This window comes from Mustela lutreola, chromosome 1 (assembly GCF_030435805.1).
Source record: "Mustela lutreola isolate mMusLut2 chromosome 1, mMusLut2.pri, whole genome shotgun sequence".
Taxonomy (NCBI): domain Eukaryota; kingdom Metazoa; phylum Chordata; class Mammalia; order Carnivora; family Mustelidae; genus Mustela; species Mustela lutreola.
The window spans coordinates 26809934-26822590 of record NC_081290.1 but is presented as its reverse complement, the minus strand read 5'-3'; the positions used below and the strand labels follow the sequence as shown (position 1 = coordinate 26822590).

At 42.8% G+C, this 12657-nt stretch overlaps 1 protein-coding gene and 1 pseudogene across 5 annotated transcripts in view; one reads left to right on the top strand and one right to left on the bottom strand.

The window, feature by feature from the left end:
* The window catches only part of SPATA18 (spermatogenesis associated 18), a 39307-nt gene that overhangs the window by 12041 nt on the left and 14609 nt on the right, over positions 1–12657 (top strand). For 2 of the 5 annotated variants that reach the window (XR_009350778.1, XM_059161615.1), the window contains exons 2-6: positions 1321–1426; positions 1543–1658; positions 2997–3109; positions 7922–8017; positions 11396–11647. Coding sequence is in view for 4 of the 5 variants with exons in the window: in XM_059161615.1 (XP_059017598.1) it covers positions 1321–1426; positions 1543–1658; positions 2997–3109; positions 7922–8017; positions 11396–11647 (683 nt within the window). In the remaining variant the exon portion in view is untranslated. The remainder of the gene's footprint in view (positions 1–1320; positions 1427–1542; positions 1659–2996; positions 3110–7921; positions 8018–11395; positions 11648–12657) is intronic. The other 3 variants (XM_059161646.1, XM_059161635.1, XM_059161630.1) reach the window with 2 other exon arrangements.
* Positions 9744–10298, bottom strand: LOC131824208 (large ribosomal subunit protein uL22-like; annotated as a pseudogene).

The following is a 12657-nucleotide window of genomic DNA, read 5'->3' as shown; positions in this document are numbered from 1 at the left end:
GCACAACCTCTGTCCACAGGGGGCTTGCCTGCCTGCCTGAACCACATCCCCAGTCTACCCACACATGCCTATGACCTGTAGACTTTTGCCTGGAGGCCACTCTTCCTCCCTGTTCTCATTTCTCTCCTCCTCACCCCCACGTCCTGCCCAGCGCCCAGGAGGCCCCCACCGCTCCTGCCTTCTTAGGGCTTGAGACAATACATCAGTCTGTGTGTTTTTACACCCATGTGATCTGTTCATTGCTTGTGGTTCTGTCCCTTCCTTTAGTGGTAGACGCCATTAGAGGTTTGGCTGGTGAGGAAATGGTAAAAATCTCACCAAGGGGGTGAAAAAAGCAGAACAATAGCTAAAGGCCCACCTCTTGGGTTTCTTTGTGTTCTGTTGATGTTCCACAACCCCTGGAACTGCCCATCCCCCCACATCGGCCTGCTCTCCCTGCCTAGATTTCACTTTCTCGGGGAAGTCTTCTCTGCCTTCCCAAGACCGTGGGCTCTGGAGTAGACCTCGTGTGCCCATGTTCCATGGGGGGAACTGTCTCTGATCCTCTCTCCCCTACAAGTCTGCCCATGCTATATGGCTGGTGCCACGTCTTTTGTCTTATTCTCCTTGGGATCCTTAATGACCCAGTACCTTCCTGTTATTAACAAGTAGTGTTCTTAGTCTACATAATGATCTTAGAGGACACGAACCAATAAAGCAGGTAAATCAGGAAACAGTGGTTTGTATTGGGTTACAAAATGTCTATTCACTTTATGAAAGGAGTTTTTGTAGGGTTCCTTTGAATAGCAAGTCGGGGGTATTGCTAGTAAATTAACCCCTAAACCTCAGTGGCTTCACACACACACACACACACACACACACACAAACACACTCACACTTTCTCAATGATAATCATTGCAAGTGTTGGATGCTTAGCCTTTCAAATTTCAAATCTTGTAGCTCCACCATCCTTTATGTCCTTGGGGTCCTCTCCTGGGTCTTCGGCATCTGGCTGGCTGATGGGGAAGGAGAGAGAGAAGAGAATTGCTCAAGGGGTTTTCTTCCGGGTCATACCTGCAAGGAGCATATAGCACTTCCTTTCCCAATGACTGGAACTCCGCTGTACCGCTGCTGACTACTGCCGACTACTAGGGCAGCTGGGAGAAGTATTCTAGTTGTGTGCCCAGGAGGAACTGGAAAGGTGGTTGGTGAACCCAGGGCAGTCTCTGTGCCTGGGAGCATACCACAGCCAGGCGCCCCTGGGTAAAGTCAGGCCTTGGGTCCCTGCAGTGGGTTCCAGAGGAAAGGAATTACATTGACTTTTCTGTTTTGATTTTGCAGGCAAACACATGTGATCAAAATCTTAGTCATTGCCTTGAGCTCATCGAACAAATTTCCAAAGTACAAGGACAGCTCTTTCGGATCCTCACCACGGCAGCCCAAGAAGGTGAGAATGGCCCATGTTTCCCCATCCGGCTCTGTCGTCTTCTTTTGCTTCTGTCCTTGGTGCTCTCACCGTATTGCTGAACTTCTCTCCCTGACCTGATTTGTGGGTTCTTTCAGGCGGACATTACGATGGTGTGGAAATCATCAAATCGCGCCTTCTGCCTTGGCTGGAGGCCTCCTTTACTGCTGCTTCCCTGGGAAAACCTGTTGACAGCAGGGTGCCCTCTCTACAGGTAGGGATGCTAAAGGATTCCCCTTGACTTTCAGCACCCTGTTCGGGCTCCAGGAATGCAGACATATGTAAGAGATGGCTTTTGCCTAGTGAGGGACTTAGCGCTACTTAGGGAAGGGGGACACAGGTCCAAAAAGTGAGGTTCTGTTTACAGTAGCATGTGGCATAATGGGTTCAGCTTTCTCTTCAAACAGACTTGTGTTCAACTCTCAGCTTTGCCCACCTCCCAGCGGTATGACCTCAGACGAATCAACGAGCCTCTGCTTCCTCCGCTGGAAGAAGGGACTGGTGATGGTCTACATCTGGGACATTGCCCACCCTCAGCATTAAATAGGAACTTTGGAATGAAGATTAATCCACACAGTTAGGGTACCATGGAGCCTCAGGAGAGACCATTCTGAAAGAGTGAAATGAAACGAATTGGAAACTTAGTTCTCAGAGACTGACAAAGAGTACCATCATTTGCTGTTGCTAGGGGGTGATTTCTATGGGTTAGTGTCAAGTTTTAGACAGGTGAAGCCCAGACTGGAAATAGAACATACACCTTGCTTAAGGCACTGATGTCATTAAACATTGGTAGCCTTGATTTTAAACAATTACATGGATTTCCATAAATTCTCAAATTAAAGCACATAGAGCAGTCTTTTCTTGGCAGTCTTAGGAGGACAGGGGCAAAAGGGTTACTGCTTGGAGGTCACTGGGCACAATTCTGTCTGCTCATTTATGGTCCCGGGTCTGTCGTGTAACCTTCTATGTCTCACTTGCCGAATGAAGACAATGCTTTTGTTGACCCACTAGGGCCATTTGAGAATTAAATGTGATAAACATGCAAAAACAACTAACATAGGGTAAGCACTCCACAGACATCAGTCAGTTTTAATCAAGTTTTTCTCTCCCGGGGATTTTTCACATGCTGCTTAGATTTTATCCTGTGGGTGTTCTTCTGAGGATAAAGATAATGGGATGATATTTCAATGGCTTTTTAAAAATGTGATGTATAATAAAAAATTGAAGTATAATTTACTTGCAGTGAAATCCATAGGTCGATAAATGCATATATCCATGTAATTCACACCCTATTAACTTAGAAGACATCTCCATCTCTCTAGAGTATTTCCTTGTGCCAATTCCCAGTCACCTACCCTCCCCCACCACAGGCAACCACTCTTCTGATTTTTATTGTTCTAGAGTAATTTTGCTTGCACTAGAACTGCATATATATGGAACAATGCATTTGTGTCCTTTTGCACCTGACTAATTTTGCTCAGCATAATTGCGTTGCAACCTAACAAGCTGTTTCATCTATTCAAGACTCTTTTTGATTTGTATATCATTTCAGGACACATTTGATAAAGAGAAACATAAAGAGTCAGGTGTTCGTGATCGGGACATGCAACAGCTAGACTCTGAGTTGACTTCGACTCGTAATCAACTCAACCAGGTTCAAGACGAGTAAGAGGAATGCAAGTTATCTTTTTCCAAAAAGAATTGTTTGTTCTTAATTTTTAAGTTTGAAAGGGAAATAATGGCTTATGAAAAATGTAGACGTCTGCAAATAACTGTGTGTGTGTGTGTGTGTGTCTGAGAGAGAGAGAGAGAGAGAGAGAGAGTCAGACAGATGTCTTTGAATCTGGGGATAAGATTTCTCTATTATAATAGGTTACCTAAGATGCTGGTCCCCTTGGTTCCATCCCTGGAGCTTCTTCTTCTCTAGAGGCCTATTATCAGCATATATCTATATATCTATATAAATATCTATATGAAGATTATTACATAATATAATCTGTCTTTTGAAAGAAAATAAAATGCAAAATGGGGAGGGTTAGAGAAGGTCAGACAAAGAGTAAAATCAAGAGCAAGAGGAAGAGGCTACATCCATCTGACAGATGTGATCCTTTAGGGGGTATAGACCCCTGGCTGAGAAGTCAGACTCTTTAAAGTATGAGCATTCCAAGATTTTGGAATAATTTGTAGATATAAAAAAGTATTTTAAAGAAGTCAGGCAATGCCAGGCAGCAGCAGCTATCAGTGGCATAGCCAGGGTAGCAAGCTCAAGGATTTACTGCAAAGAAAATCACAAGCCTTGGATTTGCACTTAAGGAAGATAGACAAATGTGTATGAAATTGCGTGCAGCCCAGCTAGCACAAACCCATCAAACCCGTGTTTCCTAATTGGAGCCTTGCTCTACCGCTCACATGTATAGGGCAGCAAAGAACTTTTTGGTTAGGGTTTGTGATGGAATAAAGTGTGGCACACTGCCTTGTTCTCTGATGAGATTTCCTTTTAAGGAAAGCATCTCTACAGACTTAGTTTTGCTTGATCATGAAGGTAACAAAAATTTCCTTCTTAAAATGCATACAACATACAAACATACAAAAGTGGCTGTGTCATAGCCAAGGAGGTTTAATGAGGCACAATCATTGCTAATTCAAAATGCATACAACAAAGACAAGGATAAAGGTGAAAAATCACCTGTTATTTCATCCCTGTTAACACTCTGGTTTATTTTGCTCCAGACATTTTTCTTTGTGCATGCTTGCATGTGTACACACACACACACACACACACACACACACACACAGAGTTACCTCCATACCCAACATTCATGTTGCAAGTGGAATCATCGTCAATGAACAGTTTTATGGCTGCCAACAGTCAACATTTACAAATGTAATGAGCAAAAAAGCACTGCTCCTCTGAATTTCTGCAACTTACTTCAACTAATATCAGCTGATTTGGAGGGAGGTGAGGATAATTACATTTACCACTTCTTTTCTGGTTTATTATAGCTCTTTTCCTGTAAATATCTGGTGAATTCAAAGTTCAAACTACTGTTAGGGTTTTTTTGTTTGTTTATTTTTGCATTGTTTTGTTTTGTTTTGGCCCTCTCCAGGAGTCTCCTTGGCCCCCCTCCTTCCTTCTACTAGCATCTAAAAGTAGAGGGAGGCTTGCATCTCATGAGGGATGCCTCAGGCTGGAGAGGAGGATCTTTTGGTCTTGTACTGCTCTATGGCTTCCTGCTCCTTCATTTCCAACTGGGCAGTAGAGTCTTGTGCCAAGGGGTGCTGATTTGTGGCTTGTCTGGTTAAATCTTCTGGAGAATTTGCTGGCAACTGCTGCTGGCCAGGCCCTTCTGTTTGCCACTAACTGTGAGGCAGGGCTTCAAGACTTTGCTGGTTTTTGACTTCTATCAGCACCAAAAGGAGCCAGGAATTCCTTTGTATCTCCCTCTCTTATCATTATGGCTCCGTAAATACCCATCAGGAGCATCAGGATTCAAGGAACCATGACTACATGGTTTTGTTAAAAAAAAAAAAAAATTATTTGGAAATAATTTCCAATGCAGAAAATTTGTAAGACTAGTACTAAGGACACCCATAGGCACTGTCATGTACCTTTCACACTGTTTGCTTTATCATTCATGTGTACACTATCTAGATGCATCCTCCCCCCTCTCCCACCACCAAGCCATGTGCATCTCATTTGAAAGTTGCACAGAGGAAGGTATTTGCTCCTTTACCTTGGATTTCCTAGTTTCGTTTGGTTTTTGACCCACCTGTGGTTCTTATTTTTTTAAGGCATCACAAATGATGCTGTCTGTCCTCCACATTCTATAGTAGCTAAGTCTCTTCTTTCTTATTCTACTTGCCTTTAGAGTCAGGGTGCTACCGGCTGTGAAATGAGTGGCCCACCAAGGAGAGTCCCTGTGTCTAACTTTGTGGAGACCAGATTGGTTTTGACTCAGTTCCGAAGGAGCAAATTCTATAGTGCTGAATGGGGACGGATCTGCCCACGTTTGATGAATTCTCGGAAAGGAAGATGTCTAGACTTTATACTTGGGCTCTGGTTATGAATCCCACATGTCCTCATTTCCTATCTCCAATCTATTGGCAAGTCCAGTTGAATCTGCCTGCTAAACTTCTCCCACCCTTGGACTTTTCTTCCTATTCTACCTCCATCGTCCTAGTTCAAGGCCCGGATACCTGTTTCTTCAACCAGTTGTCCCTTCCCTGCTTTCATTCTTGCTCTACTATGATCCATTTCACACATAGAAATTAATAAAGGCAGACTCCGCCTTAAAAGCTGTTAGTAGCCTCCTTTCACACTTAGAAAAAAAATTCTAAACTCCTTACCAGGACTCTCCAAAGCCCTGTGTGATCTGGCCCTACCTCTCTTTCCACCCTCATCTCCTGCCAGGCTCTCCTCACCTAGGCTGTGGTCCTCTTCCTCACCTTGAAACCTTTGTGCTCTTTCAGAAACATGGCGGTCTCGCTCTCTGGTTCTTTGCCTCGATGCTTCTTTGTTATCTTTCAGGTCTCAGCTGAAATGTGACTTTCTCAGAGTCTTTCTGTGACCACGTACATCGAAAGGTCTTTCCTTACCTCCGCTCCGTAGTTCTCTTTCACAGTGATCTGGGCAGAGCTCTTACCATAATTTGGAACTTGAAAAGATTGGTTTGCATGTTTCTGATCCACCAGCCTAGAAGCCCCAAAGGGTTACTGTCTTGTATCTGCTATTCTGACACTGTTGTGTCCCCAGCACCCAACATCATGCCTGATACATGGTATATCCTCAATGAATGAATAAACCCCTAATAAAAAATAAATAAAATACATTAACTTGCTTAAAATAATCCTTGGCACCTGAATGTGACTTTCTTTCTTCTCTCTGTATATCATTCAAGGGTGCCAAATTAGCATGTATGTTTGGTTGTATGTACATGTGTTCACACACGAGTGCCATGTCTTAAGAGAAAAACACAACTATTCCTGTTCATACTCTCCTTCCTTACTTCTTATTTGCTTATTTTAATTTTCTACAGTTTTCTCATGACAAATATGTTAATATTTTTCTCCATATATACTTTTAAAAACCTGTAACATATTCACCTTTGAATTAAATCACAGGATTTTCCTCTTAATCACCAGTAGCCCTATTATGAAGTTACTGCTACTTTGGCATTTTTAAAAAGCCTTTAGACATTGTGTTCATTCATCACTACCATGTTCACAGGCACTATTTGAGGTGCTGGGGATAAAAAGATAAGTAAAAAAATAATTCTTGCCCTTAAGTAGTTCATAGTGTATTTGTAATGAGAATGTTAGTGTGAACCAAGTGTTGGAGGCACTCTGGAGAAGGGGAGACTGCTTGAGACAGGCAGGGGCAACAATTGCAAGACCACTCACAGGTTGTCTGCCTGTTAGGGGAGGAGGAGGAGGAGGAGGAGATGGGAAGGAACATTGGGTAATCACACCACCTCTTGTATTGCCTGATCGGCTGGAATCTGTGGGAACTTGGTAGGAATCCTGGTAGACCATTATTTCTCTATATGCTTCACTGCTTAGGATAGGACCCCAGTGTTTGACCTTCCATTCTTCCATCTAAAAGAAAGGAAGAAGACTAGTGTGAGTCTAGACAGCAACTGCACTCTTTTAGCCTCGGATGAAAGAACCTGGATAGTTCAGGGAAGTAGGGTCCAAGAAGTCAAGAAACCTTTGCCCACCTATGATCTCTCACTGGACTAAGGCAACTTAATGGAGAACCACTGGTCTCCATCCGATGTCATCTACACATTCCCATTTCTCTTAAAAATTTAAATAGACCTAAAGAAATAATATGATTTGTTATGATTTGTCTACAATGAAGAGAGTCCTTGACACTGACAATGACCTAACTATGTTGAAAACTTAGGAAAATCATGCTCAATAAATTATGGAAGTCAGAGGCATGAAATACTTGGTAGGCAAGTTTGACTTTGGAAGATTTTCTTTGTAGGTGGGCAAATAATTTTTTCTTTATATTTAGGAAGTCTGGGAAAATTAGGTCAAATGCAACTCTACATTGTAAAGTAATGAGAATACTGCAGAAAATGGTACTAGGAATGGGGCTTTTATAGGGAGAGGCAGCCTGAAGATTTAGTGTGATTAGAACAGATGGATGAGGAGAGAGAGAAGGAGGAAGGGAACAAGTTTCTTTGCCCTTTACATTCTAATGTTAGTAATTATTACATAAGCCCTTTGGTGGTAGTCACTTTGTAATGTCTTTGCGTTTAACCTTGAGAAAGAATGCCTGCATATTTTTTGCATACAAGCACAACATAATATTTGCAATGGCATCTGATTGGATGCAGATGTATCATAACTTAATCTTGTTTATGTTGAACTTATATCATATGCCAAAAGTTCCTGGGAGAACCTATGCCTTGATTTGGAAAGTCTGCCAATTTTGGAAAATCGGTCTTTAGTTACTGATTTCTCTTACAGTCTGGCTGAAACTGAAAAGACTCTTGAAGAAACCAAGAACAGATCGGCCATATCCCTTTTGGCTGCAGAGGAGGAAATAAATCAGCTAAAAAAGCAGTAAGAAAAAAAAAATGACAGGATTTTTGCAGCCTGCTGATTGATCTTTGAATTTAGCTTTTTCGTGCTCCATTACAATACAAAAGAAGCTGTTCACAAAGAGGAAAGGCAGAAATATTTTTATTAATTTTATAAAATTTTTTTCTTACTATTAGAATGTTAGCTATCTAGTATAGAAAAATTTCAAAGTACAACAGAGTGTAAGAGGAACCCAAAGACCCTTTCAAAATTCCAGAGCTAGTTCTTGTTACCATTTTGCAATTTCTTCCAAATGATCCATTAAAAATTGGACTTAATACTGCAAAAATCAGTATAAGTATACAATTTTGGACCCCATCTTTTCACTTAACATTGTTTTTCTCTATTACTAAGAAAAAATACTGCAAAACTTGGTTTTAAATAGATGCATTGTGTTCCATTATCTAGACATTTCCCTAATATTGAATAGTTACTTTGATACTGATTTTAAACATTGGAAATAAATTGTGATAATCATTGCAGCAAATGTTTAAATTTCAGATTATTCTGTAAATAATCTGGAGGAGGAGAACATAAACACATTCTAGTTGACTCACTATTAGTTTCAGATGTACAACATAGCGATTTGACAGCTCTGTATGTACCTTATGCTATGTTCATAAGTGTGGCTACTATCTGTCACCCTACAATGCCATTATGGTACGGGTGACTGTATCCCCTATGCCGTGTCTTTTATTCCTGTGACTTATTTCTTCCCTATGGAGAAGCCTATACCTCCCACTCCCCTTCGCCCCCTTTGCTCATCTCCCCATGCCTCCCCCCTCTGACAACCACCAGTTTGTTCTCTGTATATATGGGTCTATTTCTGCTTTTTGCTTATTGATTCATTTGTTTTGTTTTCTTAAATTTCACACATTAGTGAAATCTTATGGCATTGGTCTTTCTCTTTCTGACTTACACTTAGAGTAACACCCTCTAGGTCCATCCATGTTGTCACAGAGGGCAAGATCTAGTTCTTTTTTATAGCTGAGTAATATTCCATTGTATGTCTATGTGTGTGTGTGTATATATATATATAATATATATAAAATGTGTATGTAGACATATATATAAATATGTATGTCACATATCACATATACATATATCACATATTTATCTATTCATCTATCAATGGACACGGGTTACTTATGGAAGCTTATTACCATCTTGGCTATCGTAAATAATGCTGCAGTAAATATAGGGGTGCACATATCTTTTCACATTAATGTTTTTGTTTTCTTTGGGTAAATACCCAGTAGTGGAATTATTAGATTTCAATATTTAATTTTTTGAGGAAACTCCATATCATTTTTCACAGTGGCTGCACCAATTCATATTCCCACCAACAGTGCACAAGGGTTTCCTTTTCCACATCCTCACTAACACTTGTTACTTCTTGTTGTCATCTTTCCAGCCATTCTGACAGGTGTTAAGATGCTATACCTTCATTGATCCTAATTTTGATCCCCCCCAACCAAATAAGCAAGTGGGAGTTGTGTACACACACACACACACACACACATACCCACACACACACAATATCTTTTTGCTGCCTTCACACATGTTCCATTGTTCTGGTTTCTTCGGGAACACCCCAACATTGTAGCTGGGAGTACTGCTCTGTTGTCTACATCTCTCCCCTCTCTCACCATCATTTTCTTTTTTTCTCTCTCTCCTTAGTTTTATGTGCACTTATTCTATGCAAAATTTATTCCTGGGCCATATATTTTTGTTTCTTCAATTTCTTCTGGGATATCTTTTTCTTCTGGGCAACCTCCTCTACTGGTTTAGGGGCAGTCCACTCTTTTTCAGCAATGGCCATCTCGATGTGGCAGGGAGAGCTCATGTAGGGGTTAATCCGACCATGAGCCTTGTAAATTCTTCGTCACATCTTGGGGGACTTGGCTCACCTGGGTGTGCTCAGTGCCCAGAGAACTGACATCAAAACCTTTAAATACATCATGACTCTTGGCATTTTTAAGCACGGGCAGGGATAATTCAGCATTCTTCATGGGCCACAGACCCTGTGTGCAGCCTCACTGTTTGCCCCGGGCACATGTACCATCCCCACCAGTGTAGCAACGGGAGGGCACACTCTGCTTCTGAGAAGCGATGTCCTTCAGATACTTGGTGGCTTTTCAGATCTTCTACCCTTGATGGCCTGGGGAGGCTCACGTGTGTTCTTAAAGTGAAAGTGAAGATTTGAACCTCTAGATTTGCATGATTTTGTAGGGTTCTCTGGGTCACACGAATAGCGGGCCATTTTCAGAGGTCGTCTCAGCCTGCTTAGGGGAAAGAGCTCTCACCATCATTTTCATCTCTTATTTCCTACTTGACAGACCTTTTCAGATTCTTTGACCCTATAATTCAGTGATTTGTTATAGCAGCAATTCTGGTCTTTACCGTTTCCAGTGCAGCGGTTAATTCTGCTGTTGCGTTTTTAGCTTCTCTGTGTCCTCCTTAACCTTAGCCCTTACCTTTTCATCTTCCATCATTGGCCTTTTCATCACAGCATGTTCTCTTTGTGCGGCTTTGCTCCTGCTTTAGCTAGTCATGCCTCTCTGCATCTTTTTTTTTTTTTTTTTAAGATTTTATTTATTGATTTGACACAGAGTGAGAGATCACAGGTAGGTGGAGAGGCAGGCAGAGAGAGAGGAGGAAGCAGGCTCCCTGCTGAGCAGAGAGCCCGATGGGGAGTTCGATCCCAGGTCCCTGAGACCATGACCTGAGCTGAAGGCAGAGGCTTAACCCTCTAAGCCATTCAGGTGCCCTGCTTCTCTGCATCTTTATAAGGATGCCAAGTTTATTTCCAAAGCTTTGTCTCTAGAATACATCATTATTATTATTATTATTATTATTTACAAATTCACCCTTTGTCCTAGTACTGTGGATGCCATCTCCATTGTCATCCCCCCTCCCCCCGCCCCCAGCCATTCCATCTGCTCCGAGAATCAAAGAGCCAATGAAGATAGGAGATTGTATCTTTGGCCAGCTTCAGGACCTAGGTTTTGGAGGTCCGGTGCTTCCAGACTCTGTGCAGTTAGGATCAGCCTAACATAGGACAGCATGACTATAGGCCCACTCTGCTTTTGCTGAAGAATCTGCCTATGTATTCCTTTTTCAGGAGCCTTTTTCATGCAAGCTGCAGATGTGGGGTGGCCCTCTGACCCTGGCAATTCTGCTCTTTTCTGATTGGTTTTTGTTCCTCCTGTGTTTCCATCAGAGTAGTCCAACGCAGGAAAGGCATTGCTAAGTAGAGTAGTAGCCTCTGTGTGTTAGGTATGCCAGTGGTTGCTGGTATCTTTCTCCCACCCTCCCCCGCTTTCTCTTTTCTTTCCTCAATTTTTGTTTTCTGTTCAGGCTTAAATCTCTTCAAATCCAGGAGGACTCCCGCCACCGAAACTTAGAACACAGAAGCACAGAGCACCGGTGTTCGGAGCCTAGAGCCTCCGAACCGAGGACCTCTGAGCAGAGGAGGCTGGACCAGCGACGCATTGACAAGCGGGGCTCAGAGCAGCGGCCCGAAGTGATTTCCGATTATGAGAAACAGCTCCGAACGCTGAAGGACGAGATAGCGGTTTTGTCTGCTGAAAAATCTGCACTTCAAGGAAGGTCAGACACATTCTCACAGATCTTTTCCTTTAAGTGCTTTTTGGTAGTGGTAAAAGCGTGGCTTGGGAAAGAAAAACCAAACCAAACGAAATGACCTTTTGTACCCAAACCCCCACAGTATAGGAAACTTAGAATTGCAGAGGGATTGTTTTCTCTAACTAGACCCTTCCAGAGAGAGAAAATACCTCTGGGATTGTCAGCGCTTGGGCCCTAATTAACTGGGGGCTGACATGGAAGCCGAAGGAATGAAACTGAGAGTTATGTGGCTTGAAAGCAGATTCAGGGGGACCTATCGTGCGTGCATGGTGCCCGTGCTGGAAGAATGTTCCATAATAGGAGCGTCCTGTTCTCTGAGGCCTGGGAGTCCCCTCTCTGGGATGACCACCGGTCATTTTACTTTTTGATGGAGTGTGTGGGTGAGTGTTCTGTGACATCCCTTTCTACTGATGGACAGAATGTTAAGACAGGTCATTCGGAGTTCCATGAGGACAGAGCAGGATGCTTCTCTGGGACCATTTCCTTGTTCTTTTTACCACTCACCACCTCCCTCAGCCCCACAGTGAGCCCTGACCCAAGCTATTGGAGCCACTCCCATACCTGGTGCCCATTTCCCTAAATGCCACCTTAGCCTTGCATTCTGGGGAGTGATTCTGCCATGATCAGTTGGTACCAGCTTGTGCTGGCTCCCAGGACCTGATTCTGTGCATTTCTGCCTCCCTCCAAGTTCAGTGTGATGTCACATTCATAGCTTGGGATCGGCCGCGGTGACAGTATTTCTTGCGCCATAGAAATTGGCGGACTACTGCCCAGGGCTTTTGCGCCTCTCTCTAGCTTCAAAACGGGCCTCGCATTCCCGTTTGCTTCCTAGTTTCTCCACCACTTCCCTCCTTGGCGGCCCATTTCCTTTGATAATCTATCTTGTACTTGTAGCGATACTATTCAAGATGCTGGGCTTTAAAATTCACCAAGTGCTTCCGCATGTGTTAGCTCACCAGATCTTTCATTCCCCG